The sequence below is a fragment of the Zea mays genome, chromosome 6 (assembly GCF_902167145.1).
Source record: "Zea mays cultivar B73 chromosome 6, Zm-B73-REFERENCE-NAM-5.0, whole genome shotgun sequence".
NCBI classification, from domain to species: domain Eukaryota; kingdom Viridiplantae; phylum Streptophyta; class Magnoliopsida; order Poales; family Poaceae; genus Zea; species Zea mays.
Genome location: NC_050101.1, coordinates 171,163,661 through 171,183,634, shown reverse-complemented (window position 1 = coordinate 171,183,634; position 19,974 = coordinate 171,163,661). Strand labels below are relative to the sequence as shown.

General features: G+C 43.0%; 2 protein-coding genes, 2 long non-coding RNA genes and 2 other non-coding genes across 7 annotated transcripts; 2 read left to right on the top strand and 4 right to left on the bottom strand.

Annotated features, from left to right (window-relative positions):
* Window positions 1–1,238: 1,238 nt before the first annotated feature.
* LOC115032946 (MIR399cHG) lies at window positions 1,239–3,149 on the bottom strand. Its single transcript, NR_163714.1, has 3 exons — window positions 2,743–3,149; window positions 2,300–2,413; window positions 1,239–1,443 (listed from the first exon to the last, which is right to left on the bottom strand). It is a non-coding gene; the product is annotated as an MIR399cHG (long non-coding RNA).
* On the bottom strand, window positions 2,872–3,078 carry MIR399c (microRNA MIR399c). Its single transcript, NR_121062.1, has one exon. It is a non-coding gene; the product is annotated as a microRNA MIR399c (primary transcript).
* Window positions 3,150–10,677: 7,528 nt separating the features above from the next.
* On the top strand, window positions 10,678–11,514 carry LOC115032949 (MIR399fHG). The gene has a single exon (NR_163717.1). It is a non-coding gene; the product is annotated as an MIR399fHG (long non-coding RNA).
* MIR399f (microRNA MIR399f) lies at window positions 10,749–10,853 on the top strand. The gene has a single exon (NR_121066.1). It is a non-coding gene; the product is annotated as a microRNA MIR399f (primary transcript).
* On the bottom strand, window positions 10,901–13,568 carry LOC100280972 (uncharacterized). Of its 2 annotated transcripts, none has more exons than XM_008649561.4 (9): window positions 13,201–13,568; window positions 12,780–12,908; window positions 12,532–12,661; window positions 12,318–12,438; window positions 12,056–12,137; window positions 11,783–11,833; window positions 11,623–11,661; window positions 11,420–11,531; window positions 10,901–11,293 (listed from the first exon to the last, which is right to left on the bottom strand). In XM_008649561.4, exons 1-9 carry the CDS (start codon window positions 13,444–13,446, stop codon window positions 11,166–11,168), a joined length of 1,038 nt encoding a protein of 345 aa, XP_008647783.1. In that variant the 5' UTR covers window positions 13,447–13,568; the 3' UTR covers window positions 10,901–11,165. The 2 variants fall into 2 exon arrangements, with proteins under 2 accessions (XP_008647783.1, NP_001147364.2); NM_001153892.2 differs by having other exon boundaries at window positions 10,908–11,293; window positions 11,426–11,531.
* Window positions 13,569–16,248: 2,680 nt separating this feature from the next.
* Window positions 16,249–18,510, bottom strand: LOC100384483 (ALA-interacting subunit 1). The gene is made up of 9 exons (NM_001177013.1): window positions 18,298–18,510; window positions 18,121–18,172; window positions 17,904–17,962; window positions 17,733–17,807; window positions 17,545–17,652; window positions 17,304–17,374; window positions 16,917–17,220; window positions 16,539–16,828; window positions 16,249–16,457 (listed from the first exon to the last, which is right to left on the bottom strand). Exons 2-9 carry the CDS (start codon window positions 18,170–18,172, stop codon window positions 16,397–16,399), a joined length of 1,020 nt encoding a protein of 339 aa, NP_001170484.1. The 5' UTR covers window positions 18,298–18,510; the 3' UTR covers window positions 16,249–16,396.
* Between the last annotated feature and the right edge of the window lie 1,464 nt (window positions 18,511–19,974).

Genomic DNA, 19,974 nt, shown 5'->3' with positions numbered 1-19,974 from the left:
CTTGTTACTCTTGGTGATCGGCATCACCTAGACGGCTTGGTGGCGTTGGGAGCTCGATGATCACCTTGGAGATCTTGTTGGTGACCCGACTCAAGTTTATAAGCGGTCATGAGGGATCCACCACGCCGGAGTGGCAAAGGATCATCTCGTAGTGAGCACTTGGTTCTTGCAAGGACCAAGGGGGAGCGATACCCTTGCGCGGGTACTCCAACGAGGACTAGTGGAGAGTGCCGACTCTTCGATACCTCGGGAAAAATTGGAGGAGTCTTCTAAACCTTGCTTTACATTCCACACTTAATTTAAGCATTTTACATTGTGTATTTGTTTAGCAAGTATTTGAAGTATTGTCTTAGCATTATTGTATTTCTAATATTATTCTCTTAGTGCTAGTTGTTGGGGTGAAGTTGGTCTCTTGTTTATGTTTTAATTAGTGTTGATTTTTAGAAAAGCCCAATTCACCTCCCTCTTGGGCATCGTGATCCTTTCAGGTATGTCATTCACCATATTTGACACCAATTTTTTGCTCAAAATATTGCTTAGCCTCATCAAACACATGATCCCACCCAATATCCCCCAATGTGGCTAGTTGATCTTTTACATCTTAGGTTAGTTCTATAGCATGAACTATATTTATATCTTGTCTTTGCAAAATATGCAAAAGCTCATTTGTGATAGCAAACAATTTTTACATAAGCTTCATAATGAAAACAAACTCAAAAGGCTCCATTTTCTCAAGCAACCCCTTAGCTAGAGAAGGATCACACATATCCTTATCAACCATTTCAAGCACCTCAATACCTAAGTCCCACATTAGCTTCTATCGGACAAGAGTTATGTGATGTGAACTCCATCTCACATCCCTAGGTGTAGCAAGATTAGAATGTTGATGTTTTCTCTACCCGATTCAAGCTTCAAGGCATCAAGCTTTACTCAAATATTGTTCTGACGACTTTCAATCAATGTGTAACTTCCAGTGTTTTTAAGGCGTCGCCTAGGCGTCCAGGCACTCGGATAATTCTAGGCGCCTTGCTCGCCTAGGCGTCGCCTAGGCCTTAAGGCGATGGTCATGTTTACTTTCTCACCGCCTTAAGAACATTGGTCACTTCTCTTGTATGACACACTTGTTATGGTCACAATCAAAGAGAGTTACTCAAAGAAATAATGAATACCCAAGCAACAACTAGAAATACAATAACTGCAATCGATGGATAAAGCAATGGACATTAAAACATTTGGGGTTTTATCAAAAAAAATCAGCAACACATTAAATTCACCTCATATTTGAAGCTCCATCATATCCTTACCCTTGTACCATATAGATGGATAAAATTGTACTTATCTAAGATGTCAAATAATGCTACACCGAATGTTTCAAATGTAGTATCTATGACATGGTGTAAATTGAAAAATTGTTCCACGACCTTCCCTTCAACACCACCATACCTAAATTGAGAATAAGATTATGTAAGACAACATTGTAATTATAAAATGATTACAATCGGTAAGTCTAGTGCATGAACAAACCTTAGCATTATCTCAATTTGTTTTTTCACAGATATGTCACATGACTCATCAATAAGAATGGAAAGTTTTCTATCTTCGATCTTTCTAATGATCACGTCTATGATTTCTTGTGCACAACATCTTTCAATATCTTTTTTAAATATTAGAAGTCATCTCTTAATTCAATTACCGTGTCTAAAAGGACCTCTCATAATTTCATTCTGTCATCTCTAAAAAAATACCCATATTAAAAAAATATAGAGAACTTGTATTGTCCACGAAAAACCATGACTTGTGCAATTAAAAACTTGAACATTCTAGAGACAAAGTTAAGCGAATTCGATACAATTCCTCTACTTCTTTAGTTGCATGATTAAGCTTACCGGAGATACTTTTTCTTTGATTTTGAAAATCATCACAATGCATAACACACTTATTATGAGCTCTATTCACTCCATCAACATGCTCATGTAATGTTTTGTATGTATGTTTCCAATCATTAAATCTCGTTTTATTGAACACGTCATATTCAAATATTTTTGTCCTCCTTGGATCTTTGAGGAGAAAGCAATAGAAGTAAAATGCTACATGTTTGGACTCGTTGTATTCTAGTCAATTATAATTTTTATACGAAAATTTAGAAAAGACACTTTTCTTTGTGTTATTTTTACATTGCCTCAAATAAAAGTTCAGAATAGGTTGAGTTGGTCCTTTTCGAATGTAAGGCCTTCGAACTTGGATCTCGAATTTGAGGAGGAAACTCAAAATTTTATTTTCTAAGCGTTGGATCACTTACAGTTTTATATAGCTTAAAACCCATGGCTATTGTCTTGAGGTGGAGCAGAAGGATGAGGTGGTGGTGATGATGGAGGTCGTCGACCGCATTGTGTTATCAAATATCTCCTCACAGCTGCAATCCTAACGTTCGGAAAATTCACAACCCATATATATATTGAATCAACAATTCAAATGTTCAATATTTTTGAAATCTTCAATCGAGTCAACTACCAATCAATACTTTAATCCAAATTTCAATCATAAACTCATCAATACTTCAACTATCAATCAATACTTTAAATCGAACAATGTGCTTCCAACTCTACCACTGCTTCCACCAATTTTATAATAAGACGAAAATATAAATATTGAACATTCATATGTACTAAAGCATATACAGCTAATGACAGGTAAAAAAATGCTGGGTATAGTATAGCTAGCTTAATTATAAAAGACAATTACCTGAACATATAGTCGCACTCGCATCGCAAACCCACCTCAAACTGTAAATATACCATGTATCTGACATTGGCTTTGGCTCTTAATCAACTGGGGTCTACGCACTGGAGCTGGACGAACCGCCACGCCGAAATCGCTGAGCCTAGAATCGCAGGGCAATTCTCCTTTGGCACGCATATATACGGCAGCTGCTGTTCATGCATCTGCACCGCCGCCATTTGGCCTGCGACTTCCGCTCCCAGGCCGGCGAGCACGCAGCGAGCTTACTCTCTCGACTGATGATGTGTGCATTCTGCTGTGCCAAAGGAGACGTACCCTGTAATTCATGCTCAGCAAGCACATGCCATGCCATGCCAGCTACCTCTCCCCCGGCCCGGCCCTGTATTTTTTTTTCCGAGCTCTGATCTGATGAATGTGTCTACGCCTTGACCTGGTTTATATAGCGCGCCATGGGACGGCATATGCTCCGAGCCCGGGGACTATTCCGCCGAAACCTTTCTGCTTTCTGCATGCAGGTGTGTGTGGCTCCTCTAGCTAGCTATCGGATTTCATATGGAATGTGCTCCTGTTCTTGTAGAAAGCCAACCTGCCTTTTCCTGATATTTCAGTACACGAACTTAGTTTTTTTTTTTCTGGTGTGCAGTGGCTACCTAGCCTCTTAGGTTTAGGACGCCAGCAAAACTATATATGTTGGGTTAGTTTGCAGAGAAACTACCAGTAGACAGACAGACAGATAGCATACGAACAGATTTTATTCTCGGATGTATATAGCCAGCTTTTTAATGGAGATGCTGATGTTGAAATCACCTAGTAGGCTAGCTGGCTGGCTCTCTCCACATGGAACAAAATAACCGTCGATGTATTAGTATATATGCTTTTCTTCGCGTGGATTTGGATGTTGCTAGCTGCTCCGATGGTACATTCTGTTGGATCTTCTCTATTCGCCCTGCAGTTGGAGAGCTAGCTTTCTGAGAGCGGAACACCACCGTACCAGCTGGCACGAGAAGTGGCTAGCTAGGCTGCTGCTTAACTTCGGCTAGCTGACCATGGAGGAATATTGTGTTGAGCTGAGCGAGCAGCACTTTGGTCAGCATTGAGCAGTGGTGAAAATGAAGTTCCCCGATGGTTAAGTGTCGTCGTTGTCTCTTATGAGATCATATATGATCTTCGTCGTCCTTTAAATATTTAAAAATTTGATTGGCTCTCGCATTAAAATCATCTCTATATGAGCTCTGGGAGTGAAGATGCTCAAATTGTTGTCTGAACAAAACTTTGATTTGTTCTTGTATAGCTACACAGCACTTGACAAATACTGAGCTGCTTTGCTGAGTGTCTAAAACACTCGACAAAACCTGAAAAACACTCGGTAAATAAAACTCGGCGAAATGTATATCGGCAATGACTTCTTTGCCGAGTACTTTTTTCGGGCACTCGACAAAGAAAAGTCGCTGTCACGGCGCTAAATAATGGCGATTGAGTCTGTGCCGAGTGTCACGGAGGCAAAGTCTCACTCTTTACCGAGTGTCCACTGTACTGACACTCGGCAAAGAAGCCCCACGTAAGCCCCTTTACCAGGGCATTTGCCGAGTGCCCATCGAATTAGCACTCGGTAAAGAGATCACCAGCGGGTCCCTTTGTCAGTTCCTTTGTAGAGAACATTAGGAGGCACTCGGCAAATGTTATTTTTTTGCCGAGTGCCAAAACCACAACGCTCGGCAAAGAGATTTTACCGGCCCATAGGTGTGCCTTCTTTGTTGAGTGTTATGACCTTGACACTCGGCAAAGTATGACACTCGGCAAAGCATGGTTTGTCGAGTGTCAGGCTTGAGACACTTGGCAAAGTAATTTTTTTGTTGAGTGCCAAAGCCCGACACTCGGCAAAGATAACGATCGTTAGCTATAGACGGTTGCTGACGACCCTTTACCGAGCGTCGTTGTTCGCCGAGTGTTTGACACTCAGCAAAACGGTCTTTAGCGAGTGTCTTCCTGTGCTGAGAGTCTTGCTCTCAATAAACATAGTTGTTACCGAGAGTATGACTTTGCCGAATGCAGCACCCGACAAAGCAACTATCATTCGGCAAACAAACAAATAGTACACATCCCGTCAGTCGGACAGAGATCTTGCATGCATCCATGCATGCGTGAATGAATTACAAACATAAAAAGCTAGCTTATATTTATGGCCTGACGACCGTACCGTACCACTGCGAGACGAAGCTACAGGCACAAGTTTCTCCACGCTTCCTTCCTGTTATTCTGCATGCAGGCAGCATATGCCGCCCCGGACAGGCATGTCCAGATTCCAGAAGCAGCTAGCAGATCCATCAAGCCCAAACCCCAGAGTCGACCAACAAATCATAAAATATAACGTGAACGGCACCGAAATCATTGGACGAGAGCAAGTGCAAAAAAAAAAATCGGACCTGATGCATATTTGGAGATAAAATATACCTTGTAAATAATACAGTAAAATAATTTTGTGCCAGAACAATGCCGATTCGATCCACCCATTGGGGGCCGGGCGGCGCTAGCTGGACGCGACCGCGTGACGCCGCCGCCTCTGGCTATAAATATACGTGGAACCTCGGACACGAAAAATCTCAGCAGAGTAGATCGATCGATCGAGCAGGCAAGTACTATTAGATAGGGCAAGCTGCGGATGCGGCCGCGGGGCCCATGCATTACCGGGTTGGGTCTCCTCTGGCAGTAACTTGCCTGGTCGTCGATGACCTAGCTAGCGTTGCGTGCAGAGACACTGCCAAAGGAGATTTGCCCAGCAATGCAGTCTTGGGTGCCCATGAGATCTCGTGTGTTTTGCATTTGTTAGTTTGCATATGTACCTGATTCTGCACATGCATGATGCTTTGAGTCATGGGCGCATCCAAAGGAGGGCAAAGTAACAATTTCATTGTAGACCCCCCCCCCCTCAATTTTCTATAACCTCTTAGTTATATCTAATGTTAAGTATAGAAAATTTTTAAAGTTTCGAGTGGACTAAAACAATTTCATTGTAGATCTCGTCGCCGGATCAGTCTAGCTAGTCCTCCTGACTGTTATCCTTCTTGGTAAAAACCTCGCATCTATGATCTATCCGGCCCCATTCTTTCTGACGCCACTTGAGTCGTCCGCCTTGGTACCTAGTTCCCAATGCCACCAACTGTTGCCCCACCTTCTCGACGCGTGACGGTGATTTGACCTCGTCCCTTCGCGGTCAGAGATGCTAGCCCGCCTGGTAAGTCCGATCTCACTCGTCGCGACGATGCGAATCAACCCCGACGACCAGTGAGCTTCGCGAACCAGCGAGCCCTGACTCTCAGCCGGAGATGCCACCTAACCCTGCCCCCCTTCTCCGACGCTCTCGTCCTTCGAAGAGATCGACATTCTGCAAGATACACACTGCTTCAATTTGGTTAGCTAAAACCTAGTGGTATTTTTCCTTATTTTGATAATCATATCGTTTTTTTCTTTGAACTTGTATTGTTTATTGATATAAAACATGGATTATATGTATGTGACACTGTTTTTAAGGTCTTGCTTGATTTTTGCCATACAGTTTTCTTAGCCCTGTAAATTCTCATCACGTAACTGCCACTGCTTTGAGTTATGCCTCTCACTTGCAAACTCTATTCTCAATGATCAACAAGGGTCAAGAGATTACAGGTAGCCATACATACATGGTGCCATTTACTGCACCCACTCCAAAGTTGCACTATAGGACTTACGTGATATTACTCAGATAATATGCATTATATGGTACTCCCTCTGTCCCATCGGTAGAATCTAAACTTTGGCATGATCTTTAAAACAAAACTTTGATCATTAATATCTTTTAAAATATATCATCAATAAATACAAAAAATATCATCATCTTAAATTAGTTTTGTATATAAATCGAAATATATAGCATGCATACACTAAAAATATTTTTTGTCTAAATTATTACTTAAAGATTTAAAAGGTTGTCTTTTACAAATACATGCAAATCTTAATCAATGGGATGGAGGGAGTATTAGAAAAGTAAAGTTAGGTTTCCAAAAAACATTTTGTGCATAATGGAAAGATTTACAAAACCAACTACCAACAACTAGGCATTTCAAACAGTGTCATGAATATACACATGAGGGTGGAGCTCTCGATCGTCCTTTCATCGTAAGTCTATTGTGAGGCTAGCCATGAGGAACTCACTCGTATCCGAGAACGTGATATTTTAAAATTACTGAAGGTATCCTTGTAGAGGTCTATAACATTACTTGTAGGGGTCGTATAGACACCTGCTCGTCCAATGGTTCCTTGTAGGGGTTAGATCTTAGGCTATAGGGTGCTAACTAACATATAAAGGCCCTGTTTGTTTCCACTTTTCGCAGCTTCTGGCCACCAAAAGCTGTTGCAGACTGCCAAACATTTAGCTTTTCAGCCAGCTTCTATAAAATTTGTTTGGGTAAAAACCATTCAAAATAAACATAAATATATAATCGGTTGAGTCGTCGCAATAGTAGTAATCCATCACTTTATAGATCCTGAGCCCCATAGACAACTTTATCTTCCTCCGCACGTAATCCTAATGATACTCAAATTCTCTACACAGTCAGATTCTTCCCACAGCTAGATTCTCGAAAAAACTGGTCAGAAAAAAGCTGAACCAAACAGGCCCAAAATTGGTTGTCTAATTAGCCAAAGTATATAGATAGTCAAGTTGGACACTTTGTCTAAGGGGTTAGACTATATGCTGCAAACTTGAGTGGGTTCATGAGAAACATCCAATGCTAACTGTCATTTCATCGGGTTTCTAGTTATTAAATGGGGAATGTAGATAGGATGGTACCTCCAATCCATAAGCAAGATATCATATAGGTGACCTAGGTCGGTGTAGAGCTCGGATTGAAGCTTTCTTGCCTTCTTCTTTCTCACCTCCAATGCAAGGGAGAGAGTACTTCTTCCTTTATTTCCTTCCCCTAGCAATGGGGTGGTTTCAGGATAGTTGATGGGGGACATTTTGTCTAGCTTCCATGTTGGTCTCCCTCCCATTTCTTAGTTATCGTACCCAATTTTAATGTAAAATTGGATACAAACAATATGTGTGAATAGAACAAAATTTACCCATAGAGTGACAAATCAATAAATAATAACCAAGTAAGTGTTTTATCATATAATGATTAAATATCCATCACATGAACATAGTCTTTTACAACATATAGCGAAATAGCCATTACACGCGGGGAACACCAACTGGTTGACCATAAACCTAAAAGTCTTCCAAAATCTCAGCATAGCCATTACCATATGTTTCCATCTAGGATTTTCCAAACAATAGGAATAAACAAGTGTAAGTACAAATGTGCTTAACAACTATAAACATATAGTGGCGGAGCACCCGCTTTGGCCTGCTACGGCTATAGCCATACCTAAACATCATGTTTGGTGTAGTAGTAAGTGCATACTGCTTGCAATCAACAGGTTCCAAGTTCGAGTCCTACGTACTGTAAACATATATGGGGCTGATGAGTCTCAATGGATACAACACTGGTTGATAGCATGTAGCATTTTAATTGATCAACTTCTAGCATTGATTGCATCAATGCTCTACAAATGTCAAAATAAACCAAATAACGCCATGATCATATAAACATAAATAAAGTGTATCAAACATTAAAAAAATAAATTAGATTCTTTCATTTACACTCGTAATCGTGAGCATATCAAATATATCAATTTAACGACACTATGTAGAGACCGTAAATCTCTACCCGCGAGCCATTATTCCCTTTTGCTAGAGGTAGCAAGCCTCAAACTACACTTCTAAGGTGGAGGATTGGATTTTTCACTATAAAGTCTTTCAAAAGATCTACTCCACATATACATTTCCCTGTCGACGTTCCAAAGTGTCACCTACCCATTATTCGTATTGGGACCCTCGGTCGGAGCCTCATGTTTGTCCTTCACCGCTCCTAGGGATGGCAATTTAATCCGTTGATCCGGATATCCGTCGGATATCCGACCTGGCGGATCCGGATATGGATATGTTTTTTGACCCGCGGGTTAGACCCGTATCCGACCCGAGGTAAAGTGGGCATGGATTTGGATATTAAACCTCACCCGTGAGTTATCCATTGGATATCCGAAATTAACCAATACTTCAATTTTTTCCTAGACAGGTAGACAACCCAACCGGTTTGTTGTTGACAGATAACCTGTGGCAGTGTGCCTGCTCCGTGCTCCCCTCTCTAGCTCTCCTAGAGCTAGCTCAAGTGCTCAACACTACACTAGGATTAGATCATCAGAACTTTAGAAGGCTGAAGGCTAAAGGCCAAAAGTAGAGGAGACATGCATACATATATTTGTTGTCATTTGAGAATTTATTTGTTGACATGCAAACATGTACTTGTTGATAACTAGCCAATCATGCAGACATGTGCAACTTTCTATTCTGAATTTATTATTGCAATTCAAGACATTTATTTTTTGTAATGTTGAGAATGTTGCTTGTTGAAGGACATGTATATTTGTTTAATTTGTTATTAAGTTTTTAGCTGTGCATATGTTGAATTGGGAAAATTTTGATTAATTATATTATTGAATTGTTGAAAATGGTTCTTTGTCATATCCGATGGATATCAAAAATCTGATGGACATGGGCATATATATGAATTTTTATTTGTGGGTATAGTCGCAGACGGATATTAACTGCGACCATGGATATGTTTGCGGGCGGATATTTGCAATATTTGATTCGAATCCGACCCGTTGCCATTCCTAATCGCTCTCATGAATACGAACCTGCTTGATTTTATCAATAATCATCAATTGTATTATTATTTGCATATCATATATAACTCATAAGGCAAGAGACATATTGTACAATCATCACACTTGTTAGGAAATAAAATAGACACAAAGATTTACGTGGAAAAATCCCCTCCAATATGGAAGAGCAAACAATCATGAGAAAACAGATCCACTATCAACCGCAAAGTACAAGTTACAAGAAGAGTCTATATTTATAGGCGTATATGAAAGCATATTACAAGACATATTTCAAATATATAAAAGGAATTAGAGTCATATTCCAACAGCACTGAATGCGTAATGGTTAGTCTCCAGACTCAACTAGAATTTAATAAAAAAAATACTCAACTAAAATTTAATCACTTTTTTTTACAATCGTTCGTCACAGCTGACACGCATGGACACATTGTTCATAACAAATATATACGTTTAGACACGGCCGGTATAAGGTCTTATTCTAAAACGAATAGCAATACATACATGCATGATGCGACCGTAGGCACAGTGGTAATAAAGTTCGAACCACATGTCAGGCCTGGTTTTCAGCACACGACGAGCCCCATGCATCACCGATCGCACAGCCATTAGTGGCCGCCCGCGTGGTGCTTGCATGCGCCGCGGCCGCGCTGCCAGGAGGAGAGGGCCGATCCCGATCCGCCGGTCCGAAGCAGGCAGGAGCCACCGCCCACCGATCCACACAATGCAAGCAGCGGCGACGACGAGACGAACATGCTCGTGGATATCCGCCCACTCCGATCCGACTCTTTAGGGCTCGCTCGCCTTTCCACGATTCGATCCTCTCGTCGATCTTGCAGTGGTCTCGATCCGGAGCCAGGACCGGGAATAATCTGCAAAAGCCTGCCCTATCTCCGATCCTCCGGCTCAGCTCGGAGTAAGAGTAAAGAAAGCTTGCTTGCCTCCCAACACGTAGCGCGCCATTCCAGCCTGCATTGCATGCCTTTTGTTCTTTCTCCTCGTAGGTGGGCAGCGACAGCGTCGTCTAGACGACGGCTGGACCAGGCATTGTCCTGAGGTATATCCTCATTTGATTCCTCATCGTGCCTTTGATCTGCAGCAGCACAGAAGCGCCTTACATACCACTCTTCAGTTCCAGGAGCGAGTACAAATACCCTGCACAGTGCACACACAGTCATCAGTAGCCTGCGCCTACATACACACCAACACACGACACGCAGAACATTCATTGGCTCCGAGCGCGCGAGACCCAGGATGTGCACCTGCATTTCTGGGCAACTTCTCCTTTGGCAGATGCGCGAGAATGTGCCACTGCTGCCAAAGGAAATTTGCCCCGGAATTCATCTGCACAAGCACAGCCACACAAAAGCGAGAAGCTACACCTACACTGCGGTTACAGGGGTTCTACGTACCGCGATGGTACAGCGAATGTATGTATACACTTGTATTCGTTCTATTGTATTGTACATGTTTGACCTTTGTTCTGCAGCACTGGGTGCTTGTTGTCTTCTACGTACAGGTTCAGGTTATCAACATCACTATATACCTACTCACCTAGATTTTACAAATGGAGCACATGAGTGCGTGCAAAGCTGGGAAGGCACTGCAAGCCTCTACAGACAATGGCACTGTACATTTAGCCAATATGATCAAATTTACTACTACTACTAATCCTTGTTGCCCACTGCCTCGGGAAGCTTGTGCGTTGGAGGCCTGTCCGCACCTCGCCTGGAGAACTCTCGCCACCGCCTGGCAGCAGCTGCTGCTCTCTTGGCCCTCTCCGATGCTTCCCCATCTGTCGCCACACAATGTTAGAAACAACCAGTTTTTTTTTTCAACAAGATAAGACCTGATAGACGATTGCGTCTTTTTTAGATGTTGCAGCTCAGTAACAAAAAAAAAATGCTCCTTCTAGTAGTACCATTACCGCCGTTGCTTTGGTCGTCTCGTGGTGGGGATGATGCCCAGACCTCGCTCCAAGAGCTCCTCGTGTCTGACGTCTCCTGTTTCACCATCCGTGTTCTGGCTTTCTCCTGCAGAACCACACAGATTATAAGACCGAAAAGAAGGCATTCTATTTGTATTTTTATCTTGCAAATGATCGTGTTCACATAGTAGTAGTACCAAGACTTTTGCTTGCCTCTTTTCCCAACGAGCACTTGCCTGACACACATTGAAAAACATATCAACAGGTTTATACACTGAACAGCGACACGGGCAGACAGTGCTATCTCACCACCACAGGAAAAAAAGCTAAACTTTGTATTCGTAAAAAGATAATTACCATCCGGAAAACATTGATGGAAGCTCCCATACCAGCAAGCATCAAACCAACCTGCTCAGTTTTCAAATTCTGATTACTGTACTGATGGTAGAATATCGGACAATATCACCAGATAATTCTTCAACTACATTCATTATTACTGCATGCAGTACACTGCTCTTATCTTGAAATGTATACTGACCGAAGGATATGATTGAGAGTGAACTGTGACAAAAAAAAAAGCTACATTGATCACACAATTCCAAAGTTCCATCTGACAGAAAGTTTGCTTACATTCACCCTCTCTACTCTACGCATCTCGTTCTCGAGGAGTGACAGCTGTGCAGCGGAAGTCCAGTGAATACAATCAACTGGGCTGATAATGATAACAGACAAAAGTTTAGCACAAAAAATATTAGCATCTGCAGAACTAGAAGAAAATCAGCAACGTATCAACTAATTTCTTCTGAAATCTGAACAATTTGCAGGGCATTTCATAATTGGGCAACTGCAAGACCTAACAGCTGAATAGAGTTAAGATAAAAAAAATTCTCACCAACTATCAATGGCATCTTGAATTAGCTCTGTGCTACCTGACTGGGAATAGACTCTTGACCTCCCAAAGTCTTCCTCAATTTGAAAGACTCCAGGGCAAATATTGGCACAGTTTTTACATCCTGCAATATTGCAGACGCAACAGAGTAGATACACGAATCATGCTCCTTATGACCCTTAAAAAAATTTCTATTCACAAGAGAGAATCAATATACCAATGCAGGTAAACTCATCAACGAACACATGATCCTTCGGTGCACTGTCATCAAAGAAAGGGTTGATTGCTGTTGCTGTGTACCCATGGATCTCATCATACACAGCACGCTGTGCTGGATCACTCAACACCTGCCCTTGCACACCCCATGTTAGCTCAGTGCAACGACAAATTTCAAAAGCAATAACCAATAAGAAAACGTTTTGCACGCAGCGTGCATAAATTTAAAACATGATTGCAGGCTCTTACCGAGTAAACTTCGTTGATGAACATGCAGAAGTTTGTCACGTCAGGGTGGTCCCCGCTAAGGTCAGGGTGGCACTCCTTCATGCAACTGTAGTATGCCTTCTTAATTTCCTCAGGGGTTGCATCTGGCATCTAATGGTAGGAGGATCAGGTGTTCCGTGTTAGCAGAAAACTTATTATGTCAAAGATAAATAAGATTAGGAGTATTATCTGAACCTAGATAAAAGAAAGAGCAAAGCATCTTTTTGTGTAAAACTGGAAATAAAGGCTGCGTTTTGATTCTTCCCCAGACCTTATAGGATGCTAACAAAAATACGAAGATGTTACTACCAAGAGCAACGGTGGTTTAGTTCAGATAACTGACTCTTACGCCTACGATCAAATTAATTAAGGTAAAGTAATTGCTAAATGGCAAACCACTTACCACACCCAGAACGGAATAGTAATCGTCGGCGACATCCTCCTCCGACCTTTCACGATCCGCTTCCGTGGAGGTGGCAAATACCCTGGGATCCCTTCTCCGCACACTCCATCTCCCCCGGTCGCCACGTACGGCTCCGGCGAGCCCGACGGTTGGCAGTTGCCGCGTTGGGCGGGAGCAGAGGAAAGACCGCGGCGGCGTCGCGAGTGCGTCGGCAAGCAGCGGTGGCGAGAGGAGAGGGGGCGCCATTGCCTAACGGATTTGGGAATGCGGCGACGTCCAGCAAGATCGTGCTCCAACGAGGAGGTACGCGGCGGCGAGGGGTCTGCTTTTCTTTGCGGGGACAGTGCCGTTTTCACACTGCCCTCGGCAGCCACTAATTCTTCTGGTCCAGGTTTAACGGCGATCTGTTTTTGCAAATTTGACCTTATACGTATTAATATTTCTAAATGAAGAACTTCTGCAAATTTGACCTTACACGTATTCATATTTCTATATTAAGAACTTCTGCCACCTTTAAGAACTTCCATTGTTTTTCTTTTCGTCACGTTTAAGAAGACGTTGATAGTTCAAAGGTAAGAGTTTTACATTTTTGTTTTATTTTGTCGGGGTGATGGTTCTAGCGGAAAGGGAAATATATGAGTTCAGATGAGCAAACTCCCACTTATCGATCCTCCAAGTAAAAGATAGGAGTTGTGTTTTCAACGAAGGGAAGTGCAAATCAACCGTTTGGCGCAAAACCATATAAATCAACATGTTTGAACACACCAAATAGGAAAGCACGGGCCAATTCGATACGATCCGACACTAAACACGAGCCATGTCAAACGATCCAATCCAACCTGACGTTTGATCAGGTCTACTCACGGTGACGCTGCCCGAGCTCCTCTCCGCCGCTGCTCGGTCGAGAAACCCTAGCAGCCACCTCCTCTACCCTGTTTCTAGCGCCCTCTAGCGTCATGGAAGGGTCGTTTTGGAAGCTAAAGTTTTCATGACTGATTGCACCGTTTGCGTGACCTGAGATACGTTGTTTAATGAAAGAAAGATGAATACATCCATCTTGTTCTATGATTTTGCACTCAAGACCCACCACACCAGATAGAGCATGAATTCCAGTTTCAACTTCTTTTTCTATTCCTCTTAGAGCATCTCCAACAACGTGATCTATAAAAATGCCCTATAATTTAAAAATAAGTATATTTTATAGAATTTAAGGCACAAACAAAACACCTCGCTCCAACAGTAAAGCTTCAAATCTAGATTATAGGGCAGTCCACAAAGGTGTAGTATATTTGAGTCACTTGAGAGAGTGCCCTATAGTTTTTTGACAAAAATTTATGAAATAGGACACTGTTGGAGTAGTTTTTCCTGTATAGAGCCCCATATTTCAATTTGAGGCACTAGTTTGAGGCATTGTTGGAGATGCTCTTAGCGAACGAAACAAATAATTTGAACTGAAAAACCACTTCCCACCTGAATTCTCTCCCTCAACTCTGACCACTAATTTATATGCGGAAAAATTCTCTATATGCAACCAGATTTTATACTTATTCATTATGTGCCACTTAGTGGCATACATGTAAATTTGTTTTTGCGTATGACATATGGGATCAGTGGTACACAAGAAATGATAATATTTTCTGATGGTATAGAGAGAATTGCCCTATATGCGGAAAACATGTAGTTGACAAATGACACAACAACACTGTACACCATTTTCGGCGGCTAAGGGGCGCCCGCCGAAAATAACGGCTTATTTTCGGCGGCCTGACACTGCCGCCGAAAATAACAATATTTCCGGCGATTTCTGACACAGCCGCCGAAAATAACATTATTATACTACTCTTATCGAGGACAAATTACCTATGTTGAGAATATAAGTTATGTGCTTAATTTGAAGATATATAAGTTATGTGATTAATTCGAAGATATCCCTTCGTGTGAGCCTTATAGTTCACCTGCAGTGATTTCATTAGCCTTGAAACCTACAAACCCAGTCTTCTGGAGGTGTTTATGGAGGTCAAATATGTGAGTGTGTCGATAGAGGCGGCCAGGCGGGTATGCTTGTAGGTAGGTAGACATCAATGTCTGTGTTTTGTGAAAAAAGAAGAAAAGAAGAAGACCGTGTGGTTTTCTACCACTACATGCTAGTACACTTTTGAGCAGCACCACATGAATTGTCAACATGTATGTGGCTGTTTGTGTCTCTGGCTCAGCAAAAAAGGAAAAAAAAAGGTCCAAACAGTATGGTTTATAATGTTTATGCTAGTCGTGATCCAAGATTATTAAAATGTTGGGAATCTTGGTTGCGTGAAGAGAAACAAGTACAGTACTACTAGAGCGTTGCCTCGTTCACGGCGCTTGCTTCCATTCCAATGAAATGCGCAGTTGTCTTGGGCTGGGAGAGGGACATGCCGACTGCTGGCTGATCTGGTGATTTTGGCCCTCAGCTATCTAGGACGTTCGTCGGATTTCTACAGTGGTGGATCGATCGATCACGGCATGCAGAGACGTGAAGCAAGCAATTAGTATGGCTCAGTGACAGTGACAGTCAGTCAGTCTTGCTTTACTTTCTTTTCTTTCGTGTCAAAAAGTCGGTCAATTTTTTCCTTTTTTTATTTATTGAGATGAAAAAGAAAGAATTCAGGCTTGCTTCGCCGGCCTGTCCTTGTCCGATTTCTAGCTCTACGTTGTCGTCATGCCTTTGAGAGAGAGAGATTGCCGGAACAGATAGCAGAGGCTGCGGACCCGCCCATCCGCAGCCCAGCCAGACCTTGAGGCCCGCGTCCGAATTGCTTCTTGGGCCCAGTAGAAAGCGCTTCGGCCCACAAGCAGACGCCAAACACCGGCGGCATCATCGCCTGCAAGATTTTGCGCGGGACCAGAAACTGCCCCTTGCCAGGTCTTGCATGCATGATCTGTTCCTGTCCGCGAGCAAGAATGGAGTGACCGCGTGCTTTGGAAGTTTTCATATAGGTGTTAGTGTCACACTAAACGCTTCGTCATGCCGGAGTACGTAATGTAAGTGCCAACGCGGCAAAAGATCTGACAGAACACAACATTTTGCTTGATTCCACGCATCAGATTAATTCCGTTTAACTTATGGACAAAACAAATCAACAATGAACACAGCAAATAGTCTTCTTCACTCTGCACACACTGTACGAGACCGAGAGCAGGTCTAGCAGCTAGCCTTCCCTCAGTTGGGATGGTCTGGGTTCTCTCTGTTCCATGACAAGTACGATGGGTCTCCAAGCGCCCTGAAAAAGAAAAAAAAAGAAAAAGAAAAAGCAAGCATGCATACGATCTGCAGCTGAATCGTCCGTCCGTCGTACTCGTACCTTGGCTTGATGACGTAGAGGATGACGAAGGCCAGGGCGAGGAAGAGGCAGACGCCGCCGATGGCGACGTAGGCGACGCCGATGAAGTTGTTCCTGCCGCCGATCCACGACGTGGTGGACAGCACCAGCGCCTTGGTGCCCCCGAAGCTGTACGTGTTGTAGTTGTTCTGGATCACCACCGTGATCTCGTCGCTCGCCATGGCGTCCGCCTCGATCCTGCCGTACAGCTTCCTGAACGTCGGGAGCGCGGCGGTCCGCATCCACACGATCAGGTCCTCCTGCTCACTCAGCTGCAATGCAATGCAACAGGCCGCCGAAGTATATAAGCAAAGCCATGGAAACCATCTCCATCACAAGGAAGCTAGCTAGCTAGCTCACTGGTATTTTCTCGTCCAGTTTAGCACCACCGATGAGCCCCCCTTTCTGGAAGTTGCTGGGGTAGACATCGCTGCCGAACTTCTTGATCTTGTCGCTGTCCCAGGCGATGTTCTTCTTGTTCACCTGGACGGCCTTGCTGTTGAGCGAGAAGGAGTAGGTGTCGTTGAACAGGCTCCAGGCGATGAGGCCGCAGGGCACGATGGGCTTGCCGCCGTCCTCGCTGGTGGCCTCGGGCTCGCAGTTGGCGATCGTGCTCGCGTCGCCCTTGTTCCGCAGCTGCATGTCGTTACGGCTCTTCACGTACCTGGGGCCGGGGTCGGTCGTCGTTAGCATTCACAATCCATGCGGTCACAAAGAATCAAGTTCTAGCTAGGGTTCACACCGTACCGTCGATGGTTCTGATAGAAATTCTCGAGCTGGTAGTATATGTGTATCGGCCCTTTCATCGGCTTTGGCACCTGAAACAATGGTACGCAAACCATCATTACTAGCTACTTACCAAATGTAATGCTCTTGCAAGCTACACTACACAGTGAGACCGAGATCGATCGTTAGCAAGACAAAAGAGGAAGAAGCCAGCTAGGGGGGCGACGCGACGACGACGACGATGCATGGTGTATATACTCACGGTGATCTTTCTTGTGCACGCCTTGTCGGTCTTGGTGTCCTGGATGAAGCCGACCTTGTCGTTGGCGGACACACACTCGGCGTCATATCGATCTATCACCTCAACGATCTGTATATATATACGTTAGAACGTAACCACACGCGTCTCGCATAGTTTTGGAATTGAGGTTTCGATCGCATAATACGTACGTTATGAGACGCGGATAGCGAAGCGAGGCCGATCGGGACGAAGAAGACACCGATGAGCGAGAAAGCACCGATGACCTAGTAGGCGATGCATAGCAGCTAGGTTAGGAGAGAGAGCGATGCAACTGCGCGCTTATATATATACGGGTAGAGCAAAGAATTTTTGGATCGTACGATTCCAGGAGTTAACATTGGCTTGCATGCTGGAAGCTCCTGCTGGGTAAACTTGGAATCTGCAGCTCACATGCATCAAAGAGAGATCGAGTTCATTCAGTCGCAGAAACATGGCAGCGCGCGTGAATACAACAGACAATTTGGAAGGCGTATGACAGCGACAGCAAAAGTGAAAGAACAATGCGGAGGAGGAGGAGGACAGCAGGCGCGTACGTACACTTGGGTTTCTTGGACCGCCGTGAGGCCAAGGAGTCGCTCTCGGAACTCATCTGCGCAATCAACCAAACCGGCGGCGATCAAAGCATGCACGAGCACGATGATCCAATCCAAGGACACACACACACACACATCGCCTCCCTGAATCCTGACCGGACGCAGCTTTTGCAATTATTACCAGCGGGGCGCAGGTAGAGCGCGCGACGGCGGCGAGATCTCTGCCGGCCGGCCGGGATCGAGGACTGAGCGAGGAGGGTTCGTCCGCTGCGGGGAGAACAGGTTCGTCGGTCAGACGGGCCCGTCCGTCCCGTCTCTATCCCGGGGGCTTGGCGCGCGCTTGCATGGCGGAGCGGAAAGTCCCCGCGCGCCGCCACGTCGGCCGTGGTTTCTCAGCCATCCAGTGAACGAGTCGAGTAGGGCCATACAAAATGCTTATGGTTCATTGCCCTCGCTCGATTCGTGGTCAGTTTGGATCGGCTCAGATCGACTCGTTTAAATTGTTTTACGAGCCGAGCTGACATCCTTATTTTGTTAACGAGCAAGCTCGCGAGCTAAACAAGATATCACATTTCAACAAAATGAACTAGTAGATGCATTTCACGTAACAATTGATAAATATGTTATATGTATGAGTGTTGTCTATGTTATATGAGTTAAACTAATAATTGATGAACTGTATCTTGGTATTAAATTAGTCTATGTGAATATAAATTTGAGTTAAACTGATGAACATGTGTGTGAATTGTGACTCGATGAGTAATAAGTTATGTTAATTTGGTGTTATATTGATGAAGTCTGTGAAACTGAGTATAATTATTATTTTCTATTATTAAATTAGTTTAGAATTAACTAGAAATTGATTGTTATGTATATATTGTTTTTTTATGCTTTGGCTCGTCGCGAGCTAAACGAGTCAGCTCGAGCTCGTAAACGAGTTGAGCCGAACTGACTCCGTAGCTCGTTAGCTTAACGACTAACGAGCTAGGTTAAAATTGGACAAGCCGAGCCGAGTTGGCTCGATATCTAGCCCTAGGGTTGAGTGTGGCCAGCAAAATGAATTCTCAACTTTGGCAATTGACGCTCATTAAACATCTCCAACAAGGCGAATTAAATAGTACCTCAAAAATCAAAATACTACATTATTTAAAGTGTTTAGGACACAAATAAATTACGCTCCAACATAAAAGAAACGTTGAGAATCATGTAGTATATTTGACACTAGTCTAAGGTGTAGTTAGGGATGGATCCGGATATTTATTCGGATGTCAAATTTTTGGTCTTCTTTCTTCGATTATGAACAAATAACATATAGAATTTGCTATGTAAATTTATATTCTTGTTTTTAGCATTGAGGCTATTAATCTTCACAAAAAATAAACATTAAATTCATTCTATATATTTTTAAATAATTGATATAAACTTCGGATGTCTATTCAAATACAGATTCAGATGTTTTTTCACCTTTTTGTTGTAGAGAGAAAATAATATACATAAAAAATTATATAAAAATTTATTTAAATACTTCGTAATATTTTTAATAACATTGCCAAAAATTAGCTTTAAATTCTATGTATATCTATGCTAAAATATTAGATTTATGATACAATTCGGATGTTTTAAGAACATCCCTAGGTGTAGTATATTTAGGTCACTGTAAGGTGTGCCTTATATTTTTTTTACAAAAACATAAAAAATAGGGTATTATTGTAGTTGTTTTTTATGAGTTAAGCCATATATTTCAAGATAGAACACTGATTTAAGACACTGTTGAAGATGCTTTTACTAATGTTGATGCCCATGAGAAAAGAGGATGTTTTTGCACGTTGTTGCTGGGATTGTGAAATGAGTAACAGAA